The 26864-nt window shown below is 36.6% G+C and overlaps 3 protein-coding genes across 5 annotated transcripts in view; 2 read left to right on the plus strand and 1 right to left on the minus strand.

The window, feature by feature from the left end:
- The window catches only part of LOC148905884 (calcium uptake protein 3, mitochondrial-like), a 31046-nt gene extending 20827 nt beyond the window's left edge, over window positions 1-10219 (plus strand). The window contains exons 11-13 of the mRNA XM_089039341.1: window positions 9010-9099; window positions 9696-9763; window positions 10009-10219. Of these exons, the coding sequence (XP_088895467.1) occupies window positions 9010-9099; window positions 9696-9763; window positions 10009-10089 (239 nt within the window). The 3' untranslated portion in view covers window positions 10090-10219. The remainder of the gene's footprint in view (window positions 1-9009; window positions 9100-9695; window positions 9764-10008) is intronic.
- Window positions 1806-4663, plus strand: LOC148905885 (uncharacterized). 2 transcript variants are annotated; one of them, XM_089039336.1, is made up of 4 exons: window positions 1806-2086; window positions 2287-2480; window positions 2609-2772; window positions 2964-4663. In XM_089039336.1, the coding sequence occupies exons 1-4, from the start codon at window positions 2071-2073 to the stop codon at window positions 4144-4146; spliced, it is 1557 nt and encodes a 518-aa protein (XP_088895462.1). In that variant the 5' UTR covers window positions 1806-2070; the 3' UTR covers window positions 4147-4663. The 2 variants fall into 2 exon arrangements, with proteins under 2 accessions (XP_088895462.1, XP_088895461.1); XM_089039335.1 differs by having other exon boundaries at window positions 1806-2480.
- LOC148905886 (uncharacterized) lies at window positions 4473-6611 on the minus strand. 2 transcript variants are annotated; one of them, XM_089039338.1, is made up of 3 exons: window positions 6318-6571; window positions 5892-6038; window positions 4473-5809 (listed from the first exon to the last, which is right to left on the minus strand). In XM_089039338.1, the coding sequence occupies exons 1-3, from the start codon at window positions 6331-6333 to the stop codon at window positions 4473-4475; spliced, it is 1500 nt and encodes a 499-aa protein (XP_088895464.1). In that variant the 5' UTR covers window positions 6334-6571. The 2 variants fall into 2 exon arrangements, 1 of the variants encoding a protein (XP_088895464.1); XR_016121586.1 differs by lacking the exons at window positions 4473-5809; window positions 5892-6038 and adding an exon at window positions 6068-6117 and having other exon boundaries at window positions 6318-6611.
- Window positions 10220-26864: the final 16645 nt, after the last annotated feature.

Raw genomic sequence — 26864 nt, forward strand, 5'->3', positions numbered from 1 at the left:
TAAAACAGATTTTGAGTTTACTTTTCTCAGTTTCAAATATAAACTGAATTCAGATAACTATCGAACGGACCTCTTAGAGTGATCGAACGGACCTCTTAGAGTGATCTTGAACAAACTTTTGATTATGATGTTCTAACGAAATAAAAAAGACCTAACGAACTAAAAAAAATATCATTGATCTACATATACATATTTATATATATATTCAATATTCAAATTCAGAGTTTACTTTTCTTAGTTTCAAATATATAAACTGAATTCAGATAACTATCGAACAGACCTCTTAGAGTGATCTTAAGCAAGCTTTTAATAATGATGTCATCTAACGAAATAAAAAATATATCATTGATCTACATATTATATATATATATGTCAATCGGGTAATCACCTTTTCTTGAACTTGTTTGGAATCGTTTGTTTTTCCAATAGAGAAGATAATCGTCGATTCCTCTGGGCGAATCTCTGCAAGCATTTGTTCTTATGGTTATCCGGAAAATGATATTTTTTGTAGATCAATAATTTCGGTCTTTTTGTGCCCATTAAGCACACAAAAAAAATGAAATGCTTTTCTTCCGACGCACCTACAAGAGTAGTATTCTTACTGGTTGCTTCTTTTGTGGAAGAAGCTGTAGTGTGATATTTTCTTCACTTGATTTTACTTTGAAGACAGGTGCTCTAAATCTTCTGTGGAACTGAGAAGTTCGGCTATACAATGCTCTCCATACGTGGGATATCGTTTGTATTTACCGTACTGCTTCCTTACTGCATTACCTAAAATAATCATTCAGTTATGCACTTGATAAGTTATGTCTTCGGCCTTTTGGTTTCTCTGTGTGATTCCGAGTGAACTCTCGATTATGGTAGTCATTTGTTTGTAGGTTTTTATTAAGGTGTTGATTATGATTTATGCATGGGCTTCACACGTAAAGGTTAACAGCTGATTTGCAAACTTTGCTTAATTAAAAATGGTGCGTTTCATTCTTCTTAGAGGGGTTTTTCTCCTGCTTCTCCGAATTTCCTCCGTCCTCAAAAATAACTTCTCAACTTCTAACTTGGGCTTTCGCCTAGATTGAGCAGGCCCTCTTTTGATGGGTCCGCGCGCTGTGATACAACAGCTAAAATAGATAGATTCATAGATACATGTTGAATAAGTGCAGTATGTTCACTTTGTCTTCAAGAGGCTTTTCGCCATTTATTACGAGATATATTCGTGAATAGCCATTTAAGCCACCTGGGATTTTTAAATTAGAACAATTAAACAATTAAAATCGTCGTTAAAAAGACTAATTTTAAGAAGTAATTAAACATTTCTGTCCGTGAAAAAGATATATAAAAATCACACCTGAATGGCTTTAAATCCTGTTTTTTGTTAGAAGCAAGGCTGGCTTAGTGCGCTGGTTTATAGTTCGATCGGATTCTTAATGATCTTGCACACTTGATTGCATGCTAGTTAATATTCGGCACACCTGTCTTACAGCCATTCTCAATCACACGCGCCCTCTAGCGATTGCTTCTGTCGCGACGAACATGATTTTGGTGGACGTCAATCAAGGCGTTTCCATGACATTGTCAGAAAACACAAAGCTATGAGGTCACGTGCTTATAGAATGTCATGGAAACGCCTTGATTGACGTCCACCAAAAGCTTCTTCGTCGCGACAGAAACAATCGCTAGAGCGGCACGTGTTATTGAGAATGGCTGTAACAAAGTGTATTTTTTTGGTTGTATTAATGAATTAGTTCGTGGCGTACGTATTGAATTGCCTTAAAAAGTCCCACATCTCAAAAATAGGCCCTTTGCAGCTAGTGGTCACGTGCTTGGATACCGCTTAGCAACACAAAACTGGAGAGCAAGCCTTCCAGTAAACAAAAGTTGTAATAGGTCAAGCACGCGTGGTTTTATACGATAGTTTCATCGTTCAAAACGCTTAATCCTTTTGCCCTATCTACAAACACAGTAAGATAATCTTAAATTCTCTCCTTTGGACTCGATTTTTGGTTCGAAGTAACGATATTCTTCGCGTTATCGCGAAAAAATTGTCACCGCCGGCCCGCTCGACGGCTGAAAAACATGGCGACTTCGCAAGGTATGTACTTCAAAACTCTCCTTTTTTTTGGTTTCTTTTCAATTATTGGACTTCTAAAATCTCTAAAATAACAGTTTAGATTGTGAATGGTGATCGATTGTAATTGGACGGCATTTTAATGGACGATTTGTTTATTTTTTGTGAGAGTGATTCCACGTCTAAAGTCAAGACTAACCCATGTTTACATATATTCGCTGTAGATGTTAGAACTCCCGACGAGCCATCACATACCAAGAAAAATTCTTCGTACCATTGTTGTGTTCCCTTGTGTAACGGAGATTCTCGATATCATCCTGATTTAAAGTTTCACCGCTTACCAGGCCGTGCAAGGGATGAGCAATTGAAAAAGGAATGGCTGGTGAAGATACGAAGAGATGTGGGCCCACACTTCAAGGTATATAGGAATCTAACAATATCAATGCACAATACGAATTGCCTGTGGATCTTTAAAAAACTGTAATGAAGATAAAAATAGTTGAATACAGTTACATTGTTATTAAAAGGACATTTGATTTATAATAGGTTAACAAAAGTACCAGAGTGTGCTCAAAACACTTCACTGAGGAAGATTACAATCCTCCCACTGATTCTGGACGTCAGTTGCTAAAAAGAGAAGCTGTACCATCAATCTTTGACTGGTCAACCAAATCCAAAGCAAGAAGAAAGATAATTCGACAAGTAGATAGGTAATGAATATCACATATTTCTACTTCAATACATTTCATTTAGACTTGACTGATGGAATTGTACTTGATGTTTATTTTGGTTTAAACCAAAATAATTTTATAATTTTAATAATTTAGTCTTTTATAATTTTTTATTTAGTGTGAACTGAGTGTGAACTGAGTGTCATCATAATTTCAAAACCTTTTTACAGAGACACTCAGACAGATGAAAGTGATGACAATGAAGATAATAGTCCCAGCACTTCTACAACCTTCAGCATGGATGACCTACAAGCACAAGTCCAGTCACTCAGAGCACAGTTCCAAGATGCACAAAAGCAACTTGAACAAAGTAGAAATGAAACTGCAGCTGCCCTCACTGAAATAAAAAGGGTTAAAGTTGAAGCTGCAAAAGAAATTGAGGACATTAAGAAGCAAGCTGCAGAACAATTAGCACTTAATAAATTTGGGCTTGAGAGATTTGGCACAGACAATGAGATCATAAGATTTTATACAGGTTTCCCATCCTATTTACATATTCAGTTCTTTTTTAAGTTTTTGCAGCCATGTGCTGCACAAATGACATATTGTTATGCCTCTGGAGAAAGAGAAAGTAGACCAGACTCAAGAAATATGCTTCTTGTGGATGAATTGTTTATGTTTTGTGTACGCCTCAAACTAGGTCTATTCGGACAGGATTTAGCTCATAGGTTCCGAATACATAAATCGTCAGTTTGCAGGAAATTGATCACATGGACTAATTTTTTGTATTTTCTTCTTGGTAGTCAAGTGATCTGGCCTTCAAGGCAAGATGTTGATAGGTTTATGCCAGAAGGTTTTAAAAAGCTTTATGCAAGCACACGTGTCATTTTAGATTGTACAGAGATTTTTGTTCAAACACCTACCTCCCTACTACTTCAGTCGCAGCTTTATTCTAGTTATAAGAGTAATACTACACTCAAGGGTTTGATAGGCATTACCCCTAATGGAGCTATTAGCTTCGTTTCTAGCCTTTACACAGGGGGGATTAGTGATAAGGAAATCACAAGGTGCAGCGGCATTCTAGATTTGTTAGAACCTGGTGATTCAGTCATGGCAGACAAAGGGTTTGACATTGAAGATTTACTTAGGGAGAAGCGGATAGAGTTAAATATTCCTCCGTTTCTTGAAAGTCAGGAACAATTCTCTGCCGCAGATGTTCAAAAAACAAAGACACTAGCAAGTCTTAGAATTCATGTCGAGAGGGCAATAAGAAGAGTCAAAGAGTACCACTTTTTTGATTCAGATGTGCCATTGTCCACTTTAGGTTCAGTCAATCAGTTATATACTGTAGCCTGCCTCCTTACAAATTTTCAAGGCCCACTTATTTTATCCAATGGTAATAATGAGGCATAGTGTCTGTAAAAAGTTGGTGAATGTATGATTAATGTGGCTTACATAACCCATTAGATAATCTTTAATGCAGGTTGGTTTATCATGTGTCTTGGATTGCTTTTTGTAACTATTTCAATTTGTTTGTAAATGAAAACTCAAAAAAAAAAAACTAATGAACAAACACAAAATCTAAATAGCACAAATAAATATAATACTAATATGATATAAATATAATAAAAAATAAATTAAGATTATGAATTGATTTGTCATTAATAAAAATAATATAATATTTGTTATCATAAGAAATCTGGCCATGGTTTGAGAACAACAACAAAAATCTTAGTGTATTAATGTAAATAGTAATTGAAGAAAAAACTATCAACTTTGTCCTTTGCTTGCTGGAAAAACACTGAATCAAAATTAATTCTAGAGCAAACAAACAAATTTTCGTCAATGTAACTGAAAAAATCACACCATTCTAATCCTGTGAGTCCAAGCTGGCACTGGATCTGGTAATAATAAATGTCTGTTGTTTTCAGTTTGTACTGGTTAGTGTTCTGGTCCTTGGTGAGATACCTCACATTGTCAAATGATGTTTCCCCCTCTTTAACGACCTTTATTTCTAACAAGCCAAAGGGATTCTGACCATTATTTACGGCATCAAGGTCATAAACTTTCCTGTCTGGGCTACAACCTAGCCATGGGCACTTTGGGTGGACAATCAGCCCAGATGGGAAGAGGTTTACTCTTCCACCCTTTGCATTGCTAGCATAGACCATGGCAGCATGTGGTTCAAGTTCAATGCCTCTTCTCATTGCTGCAGTTTGTACAAATCTGGTGGGGTTTAGCTGATTGACAAGGGTGTCAAAATGTGACACCCGGCGAGCGACAATGCCAAATTTGCTTGCTGTTACCCTTTTTTTTCTGAGCAGGTGCCATACATCACTCTGACTTTGAGTGACTGTTTGCTGCTGCACTCTCAGTGATGACTCTGTTGTCACAGACAATGTTCCAAATATAGATTGTTGACGACTGTCAAGACAGATTGACACATTGTTATTAAATCTGTCCTCTGCACTTGAGAGGGGAAGCTCTGGGAAAGAAGTGCAAGTAAAATCATTTATGATGTAGTCAGTTGACATCTTTTGTTGATATGACAGGACACAGCCTTTTGGGACATTTCCAAACTTGCTCTGTACAAATGGGATATTGCCAAGTTGATCTTGATTGGGCAGAATGGTTGTAAAGAGAGGATAAGGTGGTTGGAAGCCATTAAAGTGCTCTTTTGTGAGGGTAGGATACTGGGTAGATGGGGAATACAAATTACTCTTGATATATCTACTGTACGAAGCGCCAAGTTGGGGTTTTTTCACTAGCACGTCTTGTATTTCTTTTTGTGCGATTTTGGATCCTCTAGGTATGCTCCAACGCTGCTTCATGCTGGTACATGTTAGCTCATCAGGCAATGTCCGATGTCCCAGTTGCTTAAGAAGGGCTAAATAGTAAAGAAGCCCGATCACATGATGGCAGTATCCACCTGCCCCGGCTACACATGAGCACAGCCCAGACAGCAATGTCAAATTGTTGTTCTGGACTGACACCTCTAAAATGTGCGGTGATTCAGACTTCCTCATTGAGCGGTAACACTTGCATTTAACTCTCACGCACTGGTCGGTATATATCACTAAAAAATTGGAAAAATTAGTGTGAATTGTCTGCCATTCATATCATAATGAAATAGAAAAAACATTTTGGCTATCAAGTACCTTTAACGTCATGTAAATAGCCTGGTTCCGCCATAAATTTGTACGCTTTCGAAGTGCTTGTGCAGCCAGACTTCTCTATAGCGTAGCTCCCTACATCATCGAAGGTGAGGGAAGGAAAGATAGAGATGTCTTGAGTTTCTACTTCATCTAAAACAAAAATAAATATAAAAATATCAGTACGAAGAATTTTTCTTGGTATGTGATGGCTCGTCGGGAGTTCTAACATCTACAGCGAATATATGTAAACATGGGTTAGTCTTGACTTTAGACGTGGAATCACTCTCACAAAAAATAAACAAATCGTCCATTAAAATGCCGTCCAATTACAATCGATCACCATTCACAATCTAAACTGTTATTTTAGAGATTTTAGAAGTCCAATAATTGAAAAGAAACCAAAAAAAAGGAGAGTTTTGAAGTACATACCTTGCGAAGTCGCCATGTTTTTCAGCCGTCGAGCGGGCCGGCGGTGACAATTTTTTCGCGATAACGCGAAGAATATCGTTACTTCGAACCAAAAATCGAGTCCAAAGGAGAGAATTTAAGATTATCTTACTGTGTTTGTAGATAGGGCAAAAGGATTAAGCGTTTTGAACGATGAAACTATCGTATAAAACCACGCGTGCTTGACCTATTACAACTTTTGTTTACTGGAAGGCTTGCTCTCCAGTTTTGTGTTGCTAAGCGGTATCCAAGCACGTGACCACTAGCTGCAAAGGGCCTATTGCCGAGTATTAAGTAACTACATTAAAAAAAATATTGTTGTTGTTTTGTTCGATTGTTTGATATCATATTGTTTTATTTATTTATTTATTATTTTTTCTTGTTTTGTTTTTGTTTATTTTTTTTTGTTCTTTTGTTTTTGTTGTTTTTTTGTTTTTTGTTGTTTTTGCTTTTGTTTTGTTTTTTGTTGTTTTTTTTTGTTGTTTTTTGTTGTTTTTGTTGTTGTTTTTTTGTTGTTGTTTTTTGTTTGTTTTTGTTTTTTGTTTTTTTTTTTGTTTTTTTTTGCCGCACATCTGTAGAATTACTCGTGTCATATTTTTTTAGAAGATAATATCGAAAAAAGATCAGCGATGTCGGCATTCACGTAAATTACATTTACGGTAAATAGTATCTACGTTAAATCACATTTCCGTGCAAACGATTGAAAGATTACATAAAGCAATTTATACATCCGTTGTCAATTTGTCAGTAACTACGACAACCATCACTAGCAAAAACATAGCAAAACGTAATCCAAATAAGATACGTCTTTATATGAGAATCATTATTATTTTGAATCGAAAAGAAATGATTTTAAATACAATTTTAAAGTCTATTTAAGCGAATAACTTAGAAAATAGTTTACTTTTGCCAAATCAACAGACGTGATATTCATATTCATTAGAGGGATTTCCTTAAATTGATAAAAGAGACAAAAAAATCACAGCACAAGATTAATTATTAGATCTTTGTTTGCGCAGATGGTACGGATTAAAACGCACTCGTTATCCCAAATTGTATTCCTCTACAATGACCAGAGAATATCATGCCAAAAATTTATCCAAAAATTTATTCTCAATGAATATACAATTCTTAATGATTATTTGTAGTGAGTTTTTATGTACAAAAGGACAAATTTAATGAGATTTAACATTCCAGAGATGACGGCCAAAAACCTGGCACATCTTACAAACCACTCGATAAGGCGACCGATAGATCAAATTAGAATTTAGATGTTAATTTTTGAGGAGGGGGGAAAGACCGGAGAACCTGGAGAAAAATCCTCAAAGCACAGCAGGGAATCTACGACCAACTTTAACTCTGATCACATACGACCGAGGTCATATGGATGAGAGGCGGCGCATTAGCTGCGCACAACACCTGCGCTTTCCTTAATCTCATCATTAAACTCAAGCTGTTAAATGTTTTATAAAAACCAGTGTTTATAGTGACAAACATGTCCCTGGGTGTTTTGTTTTCTTCAAGCTGTGTTATTCTCTCTCAAAATACTAAACATAAGGATAAAAAATTTAAAAAATTGTTTTATTTTCTACATTTTTTGAAGATTTAAATGACTTAGCAAAGCAACATAACTCCTTCATTGATGCCTTAATTGCCTTCCAGCTCGATCATCTAAGGAACCTTTTAAAAATTGCAGTTCGTCTTTTCCCAAACTCAATTTACCATCCCAACTAGTTGTTAGCACTTTGCTTGGCTTATTCATTTTTTAAAGATGTGCACGTTTTACTCTAAGCTCCTAGATGAAATTCAGGCCCTCTCTGCTCCTCCCCTCCTCCCTCCCCTTGGGCCTGAAACTCAGGTTAAGATAGGATAGGCCTATTGTTATTCAAGGGAAGTGTAGCTAAAACCATCATAACGAATTTTGTCAATTTAGGCTGATACGAAGGGAACTTTTCTAAAGGCTACGACAAACGATCCCTATATTTGACCCAACAAAGGTTGGCTAAATGTTTGATCAAATGTTAAGATCGTTTGTCGTGGCCTTTAAGGGTTTTCTTTGTTTTTAAACCCAATCATAGATACTAGTCTGGCTTATGATTATATTTTTATTTTAAACTTGTACAAATTAGCCAACTTCCTGGTTGGCACAGGAGAGGTTGGGCCCCAACTCTCTTAGGTCCCGAGGAAAACCAACCAGGAATGCCTGGATTAGACATAAAATTGTCCTTTATTATTCCATGATTCTTTTCTTTGTTTAACTGTTGTGCATCGGAAGACACATGAATATGGATACAACTCAAACAAAAAATCTTGTTCTCAAGACCATGTGTCATTCTCTTGAGTTTCATTTCTTTGTTTAACGGTTGCACATGAGAAGACACATGAATATGGATACAACTCAAACAAAGAATCTTGTTCTCAAGACCATGTGTCATTCTCTTGAGTTTCATTTCTTTGTTTATCGGTTGTGCATGAGAAGACACATGAACATGGATACAACTCAAACAAAGAAACTTATTCTCAAGACCATGTGTCATTCTCTTGAGTTTCATTTCTTTGTTTATCGGTTGTGCATGAGAAGAAACATGAACATGGATACAACTCAAACAAAGAAACTTATTTGTCAAAAAAGACTCGTGGAAACGAGTACGTAAATGTATATTTCTTTCGACAGATGAGTTCCAGCGTGCTGTTCGTATTTCAACTGGTCACACCATAGATCCATATGTTGTCCATACCATATTCCAGCTTTTTGATATTGATGGTAAGTTAACGTGGTTTTATCGTAGCTCTGATTACCTGGTAATAAAGCCTGCTCTAACAAGCTATTATCTCAACTTGAAAAGAAATGCCAGGATTTTTGTGGAATCATTTATCATTTTTTGCACATCCGTTCATTGGTCAAACACCAACCGAGGCTGCGAGGTTCAAAGTTGAAAAATCCTTCGAAAATACCTTGTAGCCTCTATTCAGTGCTTTGTGTTTGACCAGGGAACTGGCGATGTATGGAAAGTGGTGAATTGCCACCGTTTTTATCTAGATCCCAGTCCCTCCAGTCCCTTTGATATTCCTATCACACAGGAAGCCCAGTAATGACGTTTCCTAATAAACCCTGAAGAAGGCCAAATCATAAAGTAACTAGAATATGCCTGCCTATTCGTTTATCTCACAGTCAATAGAGGTTTTGCAACCCTGTTAGATGGCAGGAACAATTCAATGGTTTTACATAAGAAAGAATTCAATTCCCGAGAGCAAAGGGATTTTATTGTTCTGCCATCTAACCACAGGCATCCCAAGCAGTATTATGAGCGTGGTGCAAAACCTCTATTCAGTTTGAGATTCGTTATGTAATTCTTGTAGGAGATGGGAAGTTGAGTTATAACGAGTTTATTGAATTAATGAAGGACAGGCAGAAACGCGGTTTCAGGGTAAGTACTAATAAAAATAAAATAATAAATAAGAATAAGAATAATAAGAAACATTTCATCATTGTCAGAATAAGCCTGGGTTCTGTAAACAGGATGCATTCTGGTCTAGCTTGGGTACAAACGACACCATATAATAAATGTTTGTACCCAAGCTATACCATAATACAAATGTACCATGTTGGCCACTCTCACAAAAGCATTATAGTCAGTGCATACAGGTACTAATAAGATATCTGAAATTTCAGATTCCAGTTACAGATAAAGCTGGCTGGGAAGGCTTCAAATCATGTGTGAAGAAGGAGTTGTCTTTAGTAGACTCGCACTAGCTTACTAACTGTATCCTCTTATATTCATCAACCCAAGGAGTTCAGTATAACAATATTATCTAGCATCTGCATTATATTTGTGTATTCCAAAGTTGAGTGCCTCAGGAATTTCAGGGATAGTGATTGGATTTGAACGAAAAAAAACCGAGTGTGAAATAGTAAAAAAAACAACAAGAGAATATGAAGCACTTCATATATGAAATACTTCATATTCTCTTGTAAAAAAATTAATAATGGAAATCTTTTGAGGTAGGTAAAAGATATTGGAAAACCTGGGTAATTTGTAATTTGAAAGTCTAAGACATTGGCCATACTCGAGTTGGTAAAAGTACGCAATAAAAAATGCTGGGGTTGAACTAAGGGAGGAGGGGAGGCACCCAAAAGAATATCAAATGATATCACGGTTCACTTACATGTAAGGAACATTGATTGTAGCATAATAGGTTTAATAATCAGATCCATAACTTGAATAGGACATGACTCTAGCTGACTCTAGCAGTATCCCTCTTTTTTCATTACTAGTGGACCAGAAATGAAATGCAATGGCCAATAGTTAAATGGCCTATTTGTCCTCATTTATTCATAGGTTACATGTCTCGCCGTAGCTAAGCATCATGTATATAAATTTTAAATTGAATTTAGGTATTTTTTAAACGATGTCTTTAAAGTATATTCGTCTTAATGCTGCTAAATATTATTTAAACAACTCCATAATTTATATCGTTATGTAAACCTTTTCTTTTGCAAGGAAAAGTCACAATTAATATGTAATGAAGACAAGGAATTTTATTGGTGATATATTGTATGCATCTTGTTAAAACCCTTTTCACGCTCATCTATTGCTGATTTTGTTAATTCATCTACTGCCAACTGGGGAAAAAACATTTTAAAAAAAGAAATAAAACTATGACGATCTAAATTACAGATATTTTAATTGGCATCACTTTTTGATTCTGTGAGAAATCCTTGATCCATAATTCCTTTCGAGAGTCAAGGTTAAGTAAGCCGAGAAGAAAGAAAGACAAAAAACCTCGTAAAATCTTGAAAACGTCCAACTGATAATTAGTAGTATGGGGTCCAGTACGGGACTGGACCCAGGAGCTTACACGAGGTTAAATGTTAAATAAGAATGAGTTGTATTCTCATACAGGCCACGTATTCTCATTTTGCGATGTGTCTTTGTCGTCGTGAGGAATTGCTTGTATAGATATCGTTACTAGCATTAACATTGAAGTGCGACCCGCGACTAGCATTTCAACGACCGTCACTCAAAGAATTGCAATGAAAAAGAACAATAACTTGATTTTAAGATTTTTAATACGGCCTCTCTAATCCTCTAAAATATTGAATTGAGTCCAACATATCCCTCAATATATACATTACATGCGCATGATTTTAAGTCTTTACCAGCTCCCCAGCTATGCCCAGACGAAATACTTCATTGCAAAGCCAGTTTACATGCATGGGTCATTCATAACAAACCACCACAGAACAAAAGGTTGACCCTATGCAAACAGCACAACGGGAAAAATGGCCAAGGTCCAAATCAAAACATAATTTTCAATATTGGCAAACCAACTGCACCAAGGCACAGCATAATAACGTTTAAGAATCATGGTGTATGCGACTTATAAGAAGGATGTTTTGAAAACAAAAACCTTTCTATCAACATCAGTCATGTTGGTAATACAATATAAAAAGATGCCAAAGCTGACAAAATAGGAAATCTGTACGAACGAAACTTAAGGTGTTGTTGGTCACTCTCGGATAAATATAGATGTTTTGCAAGTAGATAATCTGGGGTATATTTAGAAACTAAGGTTCAGAATAGTTCAAACATGTTTTTCCATTTACCTGCAGTTTGCTGGCACGTTCTTATTTGAACCCACGACCTCCCGGTAATACGTTTATCCAATATATTTAACAAAATTAATGATTTCGACTTCATTACTGCAAAACTTACCTACATCCTAATTCTAATGAGCGGCACATGGAGGACATTCGTAAGGCCGAGGAACACGCGAAACAGCTCCTTAGAGAAAGACTGTTTATCAAATTACTAAGCTGTGTCCCATCTTGCCACACCTTCCAGGTCACAGATTCTTTTCAGGTCATCAGGTGGTGCGTCGCATGACAAGGAAGTTATTTCGATTTTATTCGACTTGGCACGTACTTTGAAATAAACGAATCGGTATTCCAAAACTATTATCAAAAAAAAGTCCCAATAGCTTCCATTCGTAGATGTATTCCCTTAAGTTAGCAGCTTTTTTCGTACCACTTTTTTTTTTTTTTTTTTTTTTTTTTTTTTTTTTTTTTTCCCGGTTAGTTTTGTTCTAAATTGTTGGTATTGGCTTCTGTACGTCCTTTCTGGCTGCCTATTCACTCCAGGAAGGGCAACGCATGACCCACACATTCCTTGCCATCCTGTTTACTTCTGAATTGATGTGTGTCTATATCTGCTATTGTAACTAAAAATAAACGATCGCTCGGGTATAAATTCAGAGCCAACTTTTAACTGGCTTACAGTTGCACTTCCAACTCGATAACAATCACTAACTGCGGATTTTTATCGAATTTCTTCTGGAGCCTCAGTTTCTCTTGTTTCAAGCTTCATTTCAGGTAAATCACCAGTAATTTTTAAGAATATATAATACTTTTTTTAAGAATATATAGTATTTTTAAGAATATGTCCATATATTTGTGTTTCTACCATATTTGTGTTCTTTACTAGTTGTTTACAAAGAATCATATTTTTCAGTTGCAGGTATCTCATCATGTCGATCAAGAAGACAGCATCTTTGGTTTTGCTCTTTTTCCTATTGTGCACTTTATTATTTCCCGACGTGCAGGGATGGTGGTTATCACGCCGAAGAAGCTCAAGCTCTAGATCTAGATATAGCTACCACAAGTATGAATGGCAAAACGGACGAACAAAGAACACTAATTACAATGGCTGGGACACGAATTTTGACAGTAAAATTAAATGGAAATGTAAGTGGTTTTTTGCTATCGTCTTCCTTTTGCATGACCCTAATTCCATTGTGTTCTTTTGTTGTCATGTCACTATTACTCACTAATTACAGTCAAAACGGCTCAAGGTTGCCCCCCTAAATTCCATTAATGGTTTCATTATTCGAATATTGAAATTTATTATTCCTTCTGAGAACACGAAGGGTTGGGATTCAAAATAATAACCGATTCAAAACTCGAATTCAAATGAAAAAATATTTCGCCATTCAACTATTTACTTATCGTATGTGGTATTGGGTGCACTTTAAACTTTAACTTTAAATTGTAATATTTTCCCAATCACTTAAAAGTAGACTAAAATCAATCCTTAACTTTGATCCTATTCATATCAGCTATAACTTAGTTTGCTTTTTTTAAGGTCAAACCGACCAAATGCAAGCTTGGTTTTTTCTTTTTTTCTTTTTTTTCTTTTTTTTATGTAGAAGTGCTAACGTCCACGATCCATTTCGGGAATACATTTTATATAAGAGCTTAAAACAAGAAAAAACTTCTTAGATATTTAAAACATTTTCCATATGGCAACCGTGGTTGCTAAATCGGCAAGACCCTCTTAATGGCTTGCTTATCTTATGACTTTATTAGGCAGTGGCAATGGACGAAGTATATGGAATATCCAAAGTGCTCATGAATATTACTATGAAGACCGAGTGTGGGGTTTCTTTTGTAAATATGATTCCAAAATCACATCGACGTGCGAGATATCCCGTTACCTTAACAACCACGATGGCCCGTTTTCTTATACCTGTCCAAGTAACGGCCACATTGTTGGAATGTACGCCGAACAATTCGATGGGTACTACAAAGACAGACGATTCAAATTCATGTGTTGTGATGGTACTGTCCCTCGGATAAACTGCAAATGGACGTCTTATGTCAATAATTGGGATGGTAACATGAACTACAAAGTGCCATCTGGTTACTACTTGGCTGGTGCATCCAGTTATCACATTGACCGTTATGAGTACGTTAGCAGTAGTTACAGTTATAGAGGTTATTTAACGGCCAGGAGGTTGGAATATAGGAAATGTGCACGAGATCTTAAATATATACGGACCAAGGCCGTTAGGCCGAAGTCCATTTTCAAGACCGAGGGCACAATTTTTCCCTATATCCGGACCGACTTTTGGACAGTAAATAAATTTTTTTGTTGTTTAACAATCCGGTATCCCATACCGCCGACTCCAAACGCTAATTAGAAAGCACACATTTGGGGATACTGGACCGGAAAAAAAGATTTATTTACTCATTCATTTGTCTTTTCATCTCTTTATTTGTTGTTTATGCATTTACTTCATTATTTTTTCTTTCAATTTTTTTCAAATTGCTGTATTTGCACTAAATCGTTAAGTTATATTTCAATAATCAGTTTTAGAATTCAATTTAATCTGGCATGGGCGGCGGACGCAAGGGAAGGTAGTCTTGTCCCCTCTCCCCCCCCTCTCCGAAATAAAAACTCAAGTTTATCTTTCTTTTACGGTAGAGCGGAAGGCCTCGAGGAATAGAGCTCCACATCCTCTCTCCAAGTTTTTTATGGCGGGGGATACTTCGATAGGCAACCATAACTTTCATTTTCGCATGGTTTAAGAGCACCTAGACTGAGTGTGAGCGATATATTTATTTTGGCATACATTTGTAGGCCCGTAAAATTCCGCAAGATAGGTTGTGTTTTTTAGAAATCGCGAATTTTTCAATCATTATCTCCCTCCCATTTTTCATTTCGTTTCACGCCACTTCCTTCTTATTGTCTGATTATTTCCTTATATACAGGGACAGAAGGTGGAAATTCTACATTTGCCAATCTAATCTCAACTGGGATACCAAATTTTTGGAATCCTTCTCATGGACCTGTAAGTACTATTTGCTGAATACATTTGTTTGGTTACATCATTACTCTTAAGGTTGCTCATTGTATGGGAATAATCAAATTTTACCTTTTTATATAGCCGAACATCGTCAATTAAAAATCCCAAAAACTAACCTCTCTCCTGATCTCCACCTTTAATCTAGATGTTGGTAGAACTTCGCTGAGATACAGGGGGGCTCTTTCTTGGAATTGTATTCCAGATAATGTAAAGCAAGCTCAAAATTTAAGTATTTTAAAGCACTTCTTAAGAAAAATATAACTTTAATGAACAATATTGATTTCCACAAAGAGACTTCTATTATCACTAATAAGAATCCAGAATATGAATATTTTTAGAATGTAATACTATTTTATCTTTTTTAGGATTTCATTGCCCTTGACCTATGCATTTATTTATTTTTTTAGCTTACTTAACTTTTTTAAATTATTCTTATTAATCTAGCTTAGTAGTTATTTATTTTGTTGTAATAGTAGTTTAGCAGGTCCACATCAGCTTCAGCTGCCTTGAATTTAACCTGCATTAACAAATAAATTGTGCGTGTGTGTGTGCGTGTGTGTGTGCGTGTGTGCGTGCGTGCGTGCGTGCGTGCGTGTGTGTGTGTGTGTGTGTGTGTGTGTGTGTGTGTGTGTGTGTGTGTGTGTGTGTGTGTGTGTGTGTGTGTGTGTGTGTGTGTGTGTGTGTGTGTCAGCGGTTGGCTAGCTTAAAGATCCAACCCTGAAACACCTTCTGGTGTGATCTAAGTCAGGGAATGGCTGACTCACAGATCGAACACTTGAATTAAGGACTGAAGAGACTCAAGAAACTCTGCTCACGTGATTTCCTTTCTAAACTTCATTTTTTAATATCAACAGCTAAAGGGACGAAGGAAAGCATATGGAACATTCAAAGTGTCCATGAAAATGACCGCGATGATCGAGTATGGGGCTATCATTCCCGTAATAACCCATACATCACAACAACCTGTGCCTGGAGTCTCCCTAACAATCAGTATCTTAATGACTATAATGGAAATGTGAATTTCATATGTCCCAGAAATGGTTACATCGTGGGAATGCACGCCAATACGTTCAGTAACAAATACAAAGATCGAAGGTTTGATTTTAAATGTTGTGATGGGACTCTCCCGCGAACAAGCTGCAAATGGACGTCTTATGTCAATGATTGGGATGGTAACATAAACTACAAAGTGCCATCTGGGTACTACTTGGCTGGCGCTTACAGTTATCATATCAATGATTACCAGTACGTAAAGCAACTTCCTTTCCTTTGTTGTCGTTGTGGTTGTTTGTTTTACTTCTTCTCCCCTTTTATTTCTCACTTTCCTTTTCTTCTTTATCCTGGCTTTTTTTATTTTTCTTCTTTATTATATTTCTCTTCTTCTTCCTAATCTATTAACTCAGTATCCTTACCTTATATTTAAAGATTGTTGACACTGATTGAGAAAACTATTTTTAATCGTACGATTTGGTTGCTTACTAAAACCTTCCTCGGCGATGGTAAACGGCCATTCTAAATTCAGCAAGGTCAATATACACATTGGAAAATTGAACGTGTTTGCTGATTGATGTATACTTAGTGTCACTTATATGGAATACTATTCCAAACAAATGTTATTGATTTCTAACGAATTCCCTCTTACAGAATTTTTTCTTTTTTTTTCTTTTTTTCTTTTTTTCTTTTTTCTTTTTTGTCAAAAAGAAGATTGCGATACAAACTTTAAATATTCTGGTTTTTGAAAAATTTCACCATTTTAGTTCCTGAGTTATGATTTTTTAAATGAACATTTTTGATGGCATAAGAAGGGTTCTGATGTTGTCATAGCTACGTCTGACGTCATTTTTTCATGTTCATTGTGATCTTTGGTTTATGGTCTTTGGCTTTCCTGGTTTACTTGCTCGTGTCATGTTATAGCCATAATAATTTTTTTTAGTTCATAATGTGAAGGCACAAAACACTTTCCAGCCTCCTTAAGTCAAGTATGTATAGGAGAAAGTAGCCAGTAATCTAATCAATCAATCTGGGAGAATAGAGCTCCACCTCCCATCCCCACTCCTTTAGGTAGTTCAAATTCACTTTTTACATTTTGCTTCTCTGAATACTATTAAAGCTAGTATTATACTCGGCTAGGCGACCCTCTTTGAAAACACCAAGACTGGCTGCGTACCATATGTTTAATTTTTTCAGACATAGTTTTAGGCCCGTCACCTCGGCTATCTAGAAATGTGTTGTTTTTCTCATGGAAATCGCGACTTTTTCAATCATTCTCTCCCTCCCATTTTTCATTTCGTTCCGCCGCCACTGTCTTTTTCTGATCTAATTGTTATTTCCTTATATACAGGGACAGAAGGTGGAAATTCTACATTTGCCAATCTAATCTCAACTGGGATACCAAATTTTTGGAATCCTTCTCATGGACCTGTAAGTATTACTCGCTGAATACATTTGTTTGGTTACATTATTAGTGTTAAGGTTGCTCATTGTATGGGAATAATCAAATTCTACCTTATTATATGCCCGAACATCATCAATTACAAAAAAACCTGGAAACTTGCAACCTCTTCTCTGGTCAAAGCCAGCAAATGGCTGACTCACTAATGGAAGCTCGAAACAACCTCTTGTCTGATCTAAGTTTGGACACTAATGGCTGACTTAAAAGATCGAACCCTGAAACACCTTCTGGTGTGATCTAAGTCAGTGCATGGCTTAACCTCGGATCCAACCCTCAAAAACGCCTTTTGGTGTGATCTAAGTCAGTGCATGGATGACTCACAGATCGAATCAAGCCTTTGAATTAAGAAAGGGACTCAACAAACTCTGCTCACGTGATTTTCTCCCTAAATCTTTTCAATGTTATTCATACATAAGGAAATGATGCTTTCTATTCATTCGTTTTTTAATGTCAACAGCTAAAGGGACGAAGGAAAGCATATGGAACATTCAAAGTGTCCATGAAAGTGACCGCAATGATCGAGTATGGGGCTATCATTCCCGTAATAACCCATACATCACAACAACCTGCTCATGGAGCCTCCCTAACAATCAGTATCTTAATAACTACAATGGAAATGTGAATTTCACTTGTCCTAGAAATGGTTACATTGGGGGAATGCGCGCCGATACGTTCAGTAATGTCTACAAAGATCGAAGGTTTGATTTTAAATGTTGTGATGGGACTCTCCCGCGAACAAGCTGCAAATGGACGTCTTATGTCAATGACTGGGATGATAACATGAACTACAAAGTGCCATCTGGTTACTACTTAGCTGGCGCTTACAGCTATCATATCAATGATTACCAGTACGTAAAGCAACTTGTAATATTCTTCCTTTCCTTCCGTTTTTTTAATTCTTCTTTTCCTTTGTATTTTTCCCTTTCCTTTTATCTTTTATCCATTCGTCTTTGTTTGTTTGTTTGTTTAATTACTTTTTTATTTCCTTATTTGTTTCTTTGCTTATTTGTTCATTTGCTTGTTTTGTTTGTTTGATTGCTTGTTTGTTTGTTTGTTTTGTTTGTTTGTTTGTTTGTTTGTTTGCTCGTTTTTGTTTGTTTTTTGGGTTGGTTTGTTTTTCGTTTGTCTTTCATTGTTCGTTTGTTTGCTTGTGTGTTTATTTTATTTTATTTATTTTTTGGTTGGTTGGTTGTTTGTTTTTCATTTGTTATTGTTTGTTTGTTTTTGATTGTTTGTTCGTTTGTTTGTTTGTTATTGTTGTTGTTGTGTTTTTTTAAATTTTTTGTTTGCTTGTTTGTTTCTTTCGTTTATTATTTTTCTTCTCTTTTTCTTTCTTGACCCTTAAAACTATCTTCATCTATCTCTGTTTTTATCTATTTAAAGATTGTTGACACTAAATGAACAGAAAAAAATTAATCATACCATTGGTGATGGTAAACGGCTCTAAATAATGATTCGAAACAAGGTTTTATATACGAGTGTTTTAAAAGTTTTGAAATCGCCCGAGTCGCGAAGAAACTATCAAATATTTGTAGTTATATCTCAAATAATTTTATTCAGTAGAGTTCATGCGTGTTACTGCATTACACATGTGCTCTCTTCTATCAAACTTTGATCGCTGAGCTTAAGACAATAACTATTTTGCAGTTTTTACCTTGGATTTCGCTAAAATGAAATGATAAATCTTTTAAAAGGGGTGATTCAACCGAAAGGACGACAAACGTAAAAAATCAAGTCAAAAACCATAAAAAGAAGCATTAAACTAGATTCCTACCAACAAAGTTCTTAGTCTAAATAAAAATCTAAAGGAAAAAGCCGTTTAAAGTTTTCACTTATTAAGTCCAGACTGAGATGATTGTGCTGAATTCCCAGCAATGTTCTGAAAAGCACATGGCAACATAGTTAATATGATGGCAGCTGGCGAAGTTGTACACATTTGGGACTACTTGATTTGTCTTAGTTTCCAAGGCTCATTTACGTAAAGCATTTATCCAGATAACTGTACTTTTTCTAGTGTTCTCATTTTCGCTTACACTTTTTAGTTTTCCTGGTTTCTTCGTCTGCCAATTCACAACGGGAAGCCATTTTGGAAAAGAAAACTTTGTAGTTTATGAGAGTTGCTAGGCAACTGAAATACCAATCATTTTCAAGTAATTCGGCCCCAAATTACGGATGAAAGCCATCCTTCAATCAGCATCAAGTAATTTTGCATTGTACACAATACGTGACAAAACCTACATCAGACAAACATTACGCTGTCGAGCATTGAGAGTCGGAAAAGCCGATCCTTTGCAGTAAATATGCTTTTTCAATCATTCTCTCCCTCCCATTTTTCATTTCGTTCTGCCGCCACTGTCTTCTTCTGATCTAATTGTTATTTCCTTATATACAGGGACAGAAGGTGGAAATTCTACATTTGCCAATCTAATCTCAACTGGGATACCAAATTTTTGGAATCCTTCGCATGGACCTGTAAGTATTACTCGCTGAATACATTTGTTTGCTCATAACATTAGTGTTAAGGTTGCTCATTGTATGGGAATAATCAAATTTCACCTTTTTATATAGCCGAGAACATCGTCAATTACAAAAAGCCCTGAAAAAATGCAACCTCAGTTTTCTGATCAAAGTCAGCAAATGGCTGACTCACAGACGGAATTAGCTCGAAACAGCCTCTTGTCTGATCTAATTCCAGGCACTAATGGCTGACTTAAAGATCGAACCCTGAAGCACCTTCTGGTGTGTTCTAATTCAGTGCATGACTGGCTCACAGATCGAATCAAACCCTTGAATTAAGAAAGGGACTCAACACACTCTGCTCACGTGATTTTCTCCCTAAATTATTTTCAATGTTATTTATAGCATAAGGAAATGATGCTTTCTATTCATTCGTTTTTTAATGTCAACAGCTAAAGGGACGAAGGAAAGCCTATGGTACATTCAAAGTGTCCATGAAAATGACCGCGATGATCGAGTATGGGGCTATCATTCTCGTAATAACCCATACATTACAACATCCTGTGCTTGGAGTCTCCCTAACAATCAGTATCTTAATAACTACAATGGAAATGTGAATTTCACATGTCCTTATAATGGTTACATTGGGGGAATGCGCGCCGATACGTTCAGTAATGTCTACAAAGATCGAAGATTCGATTTTAAATGTTGTGATGGGACTCTCCCGCGAACTAACTGCAAATGGACGTCTTATGTCAATGATTGGGATGGTGACATGAACTACAAAGTACCATCTGATTACTACTTGGCTGGCGCTTACAGCTATCATGTCAATGATCACCAGTACGTAAAAAAACGTGTAATATTCTGGCTTGTCTTTATTGTTGTTGTTGTTGTTTATTCTATTTCCTTTTCGTTGTATTTTATAGTTTAGCGCGCTAGTGTATTTTGAAAATAACGTGATTGTACTGTGACGTGATAATTTAGACGTGATTGTATCGTGACGTGATTGTATTGTGAGCAGAGACACAAGAGAGATTGTTGTGTTGTGTTGTTGTGTTGTCCTGTTGTTTGGTGAAGACAAACAGAAACTCTGTATTATTATTTTGTCGTTCCTGGTAGAGTCAGTTTTATTTACTGATGTATAACTCCTTCGCGTGAGTTATTAATCAATCTACCGTGTATTTGATTTTCATCGTATATATAATAAAGTTTAACTGGTCAAATTTGTTTATTTTCCCTTTTAGTATATTTCTTCTCTTCTTCATCCTCAATCCATTAACTATCCTTACTTTATATTTAAAGATTGTTGACACTGATTGAGAAAACATTTTTTAATCGTACGATTTGGTTGCTTACCAGCTATTCTAAATTCAACAAGAATCCCATGGGTATTCAAGGTCCAAGATCTTCACACTTTCGACATTTTCGGGGAGCTTTATCCATCAACTGTTATCTAATTGTTATTTCCTTATATACAGGGACAGAAGGTGGAAATTCTACATTTGCCAACCTAATCTCAATTTGTATACCAAATTTTATGAATCATTAACATTGGCCTGTAAGTACTATTTGCTGAATACATTTATTTGCTCACAACATTAGTGTTAAGGGTGCTCATCGTATGGGAATAATCAAATTTCACTTATTATATAGCCGGGAACATCGGCAATTTAAAAAATCCCTGAAAACAACCTCGAAGTCCACGGCAATGTGGCTAACTCACAGATCGAACACTGAAACACCTGGGCTGATCAAGTCAGGGCCTGGGGTGGGGAGTGGGGGGACGGGGGGAGTTGACTCCTTTTGAAGAAGGGCGTCGATACTCTTCGAACCTCTTAGGTTCCAGATCTGCAATTTGGACTACCAGAGAGTAAGCCAATACCTCTTAAGATGTTTTTGAGGCAATTAGTTATCTAAAATTCTATTATGACAATCAGGATGGCAGTTGTAATTCAGGATATTTTTTTTAATTTTTGGCTCAATATCTGACTTCTGTCATGCACATTTAGGGATCAAAAATCATAGAATCATAGGACACAGATACCTCTTTGGGATCACTTTCAAAATCCCCGCCCCCCCTTGGGGGTCAGGACATGGGTTTTTTATTCATTCATTTTTTAATTTTTAATGTCAACAGCTAAAGGGACGAAGGAAAGCATATGGAACATTCAAAGTGATCGAGTAAGGGGTTATCATTCTCGTGATAACCTATACATCATAACAAATTGCTCGTGGAGCCTCCCTAACAATCAATATCTTAATGACTACAATGGAAATGTGAATTTCACATGTCCTAGAAATGGTTACATCGTGGGAATGCGCGCCGTTACGTTCAGTAACGTCTACAAAGATCGAAGGTTTGATTTTGAATGTTGTGATGGGACTCGCCCGCGAACAAACTGCAAATGGATCACGTCTTATGTCAATGATTTGGATGGCAACATAAACTACAAAGTACTACCTGGTTACTACTTGGCTGGCGCTTACAGCTATCATATCAATGATCACCGGTACGTAAAGCAACTTGTAATATTCTGGCTTGTCTTTATTGTTGTTTATTCTACTTCTACTATTTATTCTTATTCTATTTCTCGCTCTCCTTTTCCCCTTTCTCCTCTCTTTTTTCTTTGTTTATTCTTCTTTTTATTACATCTCTTCTCTTCTTCCCCAATCCATTATTATCCATTTTGTCTTAATTGTTGTTGTTGTTGTTTTTAGTTTTTATTTATTTTTTGTTCTTATTCGTTTTCTCCCTTTTTACTTTTCCTCCCTTATATATCCTGTCTTTCTTTCCTTTTTCTTCGTTTATTTCTTTTCTTTCTTAATCCATTAAACTATCCTTACCTTTTGTTTAAAGATTGTTGACACTGATTGATAAAGCACTTTTTTAATCGTACGATTCGGTTGCTTACTAAACAGGTCATTCTATTAACTTCGAACCTCCCCTCCCTATTTTTATGGTGGTTTCGAATTCCCCATTTGCATTTTGCTTGTCTGATTACTATTTATGCAAGTATTATACTCGGGTAGGCAACCCTATCGTTCATTTTGGCGTTCTTTGAAAACACCAAGACTGGGTGCGTACCATTTATTTCATTTTTGCAGACACATTTTAGGCCCGTGTACCTCGGCTACCTAGAAATGTGTTGTTTTTCTTATGGAAATCGCGACTTTTTCAATCGTTCTCTCTCCCTCCCATTTTTCATTTCGTTCCGCCGCCACTGTCTTCTTGTGATCTAATTGTTATTTCCTTATAAACATGGACAGAAGGTGGAAATTCTACATTTGCCAATCTAATCTCAACTGGGATACCAAATTTTTGGAATCCTTCTCATGGACCTGTAAGTATTATTTTCTGAAAACATTTGTTTCGTCACAACATTAGAGTTTAACTTGCTTGAGACTTTCGCAAAGACCTCAGCCCTCTATGTATTTTTTACTGGCGCGCGACGGACTCTTCTCTTTTCCATCCTGCAAAATTTACCGACCAAAAAATCGGCAATCACGACATAAGATTAGTGAGATTATCTCCATCCGTATCTGTCAACAAAACGCGGCGAAAACAACCCACGAACGCTGGAAAAAAAGCCTAACCTTCGAGATTGCAACTTTCACCTTTCTAACACGCGGTTTCGGTGGCCAGAAAAATGAAATCGAGACCATTGAGGTTGCAAAAACCACAATCAGTGAGCCTTCACCTTCTAAAAGCCAACCCTTCTGGTATCAAATTCAAAAATGCAGGAAACACAAATGATTTTCATGCAAGCCATAGGAAATTTTCATAAGTAGCTTACCAATTTTTGCATGTGTTTTTTGCTGCATTTCTTTGTCTATGTACGCGATTTGAAGCAAATTCGAAGAGTTTTATACTTTTTACGGGACTACCTATCACAAACAACTTAAACAAACAAACAAACAAAACAACAACAACAACAACAACCACAGCCGGCCAGAACAAACGCAAAAATTGGTAAGCTAACTACTAAAATTACTAAAGATATTCTTATGAGTACAATAACACATCAATTTATTTGTAATAAGGGACAAGTACGTTGCTTGGGCTTCCTGTACGCAAGCAGACAAGTCTACCTCGCGACTTCGTCGCTCGCTCATTGCGCTCTACAAATTGTCGCTTCGCTCGAATAACAGACGCTCGCAGGAGACAAAGGAGATCGACGAGCTCGCTATATTGGAAATCCTCAAATCTAATCTTATTATATAGCCGGGAACATCTTCACTTCTAAAAAAAATTCTTAAATCATGATCTAAGTCAGCGCATGCACATGGCTAACTCACAGACGGAAGCTTGAAAACCCCTCTTGCCTGATCTAAGTCAGGATATGGCTAACTCACAGATTGAACCCTGAAACAACCTCTGGCCTGATCTAAGTCAGGGCATGGCTAACTCACAGATCGAATCCTGAAACAACCTCTGGGCTGATCTAGGTCAGGGCATGGCTAATTCACAGATCGAACTCTGAAGGAACCTCTGGGTTGATCTAAGTCAGGACATGCCTGACTCACAGATTGAACCCTGAAACAACCTCTGGGCTGATCTAGGTCAGGGCATGGCTAATTCACAGATCGAACTCTGAAGGAACCTCTGGGTTGATCTAAGTCAGGACATGGCTGACTCACAGATCGAACCCTGAAACACTTTCTGGTGTGATCTAATTCAGTGCATGCCTGACTCACAGATCGAATCAAACACTTGAATTAAGAAAGGGACTCGACAAAGTCTGCTCAAGTGAAAACTTTAATATTTTCTATTCATTCATTTTTTATTGTCAACAGGTAAAGGGTCTACAGAAATCATATGGAACATTCAAAGTGTCCATGAAAGTGATCGCGATGATCGTGTATGGGGCTATAATTGTCGTAATAACCCATACATCACAACGAGCTGTGCTTGGAGTCTCCTTAACAATCAGTATCTTAATGACTATAATGGAAATGTGAATTTCACATGTCCTAGAAATGGTTACATCGTGGGAATGCGCGCCAATAGGTTCAGTAACGTCTACAAAGATCGAAGGTTTGATTTTAGATGTTGTGATGGGAATCGCCTGCGAAGAAACTGCAAATGGACATCTTATGTCAATGATTGGGATGGTGACATGAACTACAAAGTACCATCTGGTTACTACTTGGCTGGCGCTTTCAGCTATCATGTCAATGATCACCAGTACGTAACTTGTAATATTCTTGCTTTTCTTTATTGTTGTTGTTGTTGTTGTTGTTGTTTAATCTACTTCTTTTCTCCCTTTTTTATTTCTCACTCTCCTTTTCTCGTTTCTCCTTTCCTTTTTCTTTGTTTATTCTTTCTTTTTATTATATTTATTCGTTTCTTCTTCCTCAATCCATTAACTATCCTTACCTTATACTACGGATCTCACCGAACTGTAATAGGTCATGAAAAATTCATGTCTCTACCACGCCCACTTTTGTGTACTGACACGCCCACATTTGTAAGCCTCACTGCTGATTTTAGCGGCTACTCGAAAATGGAGGTGAATAACTTGGGACGTACCTACAGCATAAGAAAAGCTCTACCAGAAGAATTCCGTCCCTCAATAATCGTTTGAAATAGTAGAAAAGGAGGCGATACATGTAACGGGATAACGGTTTTTTTTCCTGGAAGCTTCAGTGATATATATAAGTTAAGACTGAATAGGAACACTGTCAAAAAAGTTTGGAATACATTTTAAGATTTTGTACTACAGGAGATCAGACTTCAAACGTCCTAAGCCAAGTTCTAGTGGAGTAAAACACCTTCAGCCCCAAGATACGCAATTCTTTGAGTTCAATAAGCCTGAAGCGAGATGACGTTTTACCCCCGTCTCTAGACCATAATCCTTTTCACACTGCTTTTGTTCTTTAATTATGACTATTGTTCCTGTATTCTCTAAAGAATCAGAAATTTTAATATGAAAAAAATTTTTAAACTATTATGGTATAGAGTCGGGGGGTAAAACGTCATCTAGATACTTCATGCTGACTTCCTTTCCGCGCAGACTACTTATTTTGCTGCAGATTCTGTTAAGCAATAACTCTGTGTTCAGGCTTTCTACCTTTTCGGCAGATAGGAATTAAGTTTGATACATTTAGTGTCTTGGTATGTGACTTTGAATTCGTATCTATCCATGACTAGCGTGCTATTAAACATCAAGCTGATATGAGTTCTAAGAAATTCCTTACCAATATGGGCGTGTCAGTACACAAAAGTGGGCGTGGTAGAGACATGAATTTTTAATGACCTGTCAAAGTTCGATGAGATCCGTGGTATTTAAAGATTGTTGACTGATTGAGAAATTTTTTTAATCGTACGATTCGGTTGCTTACTAAAACCTTCCTCGGCGATGGTAAACGGCTTTCACTGTTATATTCACTTATAGGTGAATATCACAGCTTAGTAAAAATACACAGGTGAATATTGAAAATCTCGCGCGCTGATTGGTTGAGAAACTCACACTATCACATGATAATCACCTCCAGAGATAATCTATGTACCTCAGTGTACCTCAGCTATCTAGAAATGTTTTGTGTTTCTTATAGACTTTTTCAATTATTCTCTCCTAGTCCCCATTTTTCATTTCTTCCATGGCTGCCACTTCCTTCTTATTGTCTGATTATTTCCTTATATACAGGGACAGAAGGTGGAAATTCTACATTTGCCACACTAATCTCAACTGGGATACCAAATTTTTGGAATCATTTACATTGGTCTGTAAGTACTATTTGCTGAATATACATTTGTTCGTTCACAACATTGTTGTTAAGGTTGCTCGGTGTACGGGAAATCATTAAAATTTAATTTTACTATATTGCCGGGAACATTTTTTTACACCCCAAAACAACCTCTGGGCTGATCGAAGTAAGGACATGGCTAACTCACAGATCAAACCCTTAAACAAGCTCTGGGCTGATCTAAGGGCACAGCTAACTCACAGATCGAATCCTGAAACAACCTC

This window comes from Actinia tenebrosa, unplaced genomic scaffold, assembly GCF_029948245.1.
Source record: "Actinia tenebrosa isolate PJP-AT-01 unplaced genomic scaffold, QUT_ActTen_1.0 PGA_scaffold6__47_contigs__length_16458017, whole genome shotgun sequence".
NCBI classification, from domain to species: domain Eukaryota; kingdom Metazoa; phylum Cnidaria; class Anthozoa; order Actiniaria; family Actiniidae; genus Actinia; species Actinia tenebrosa.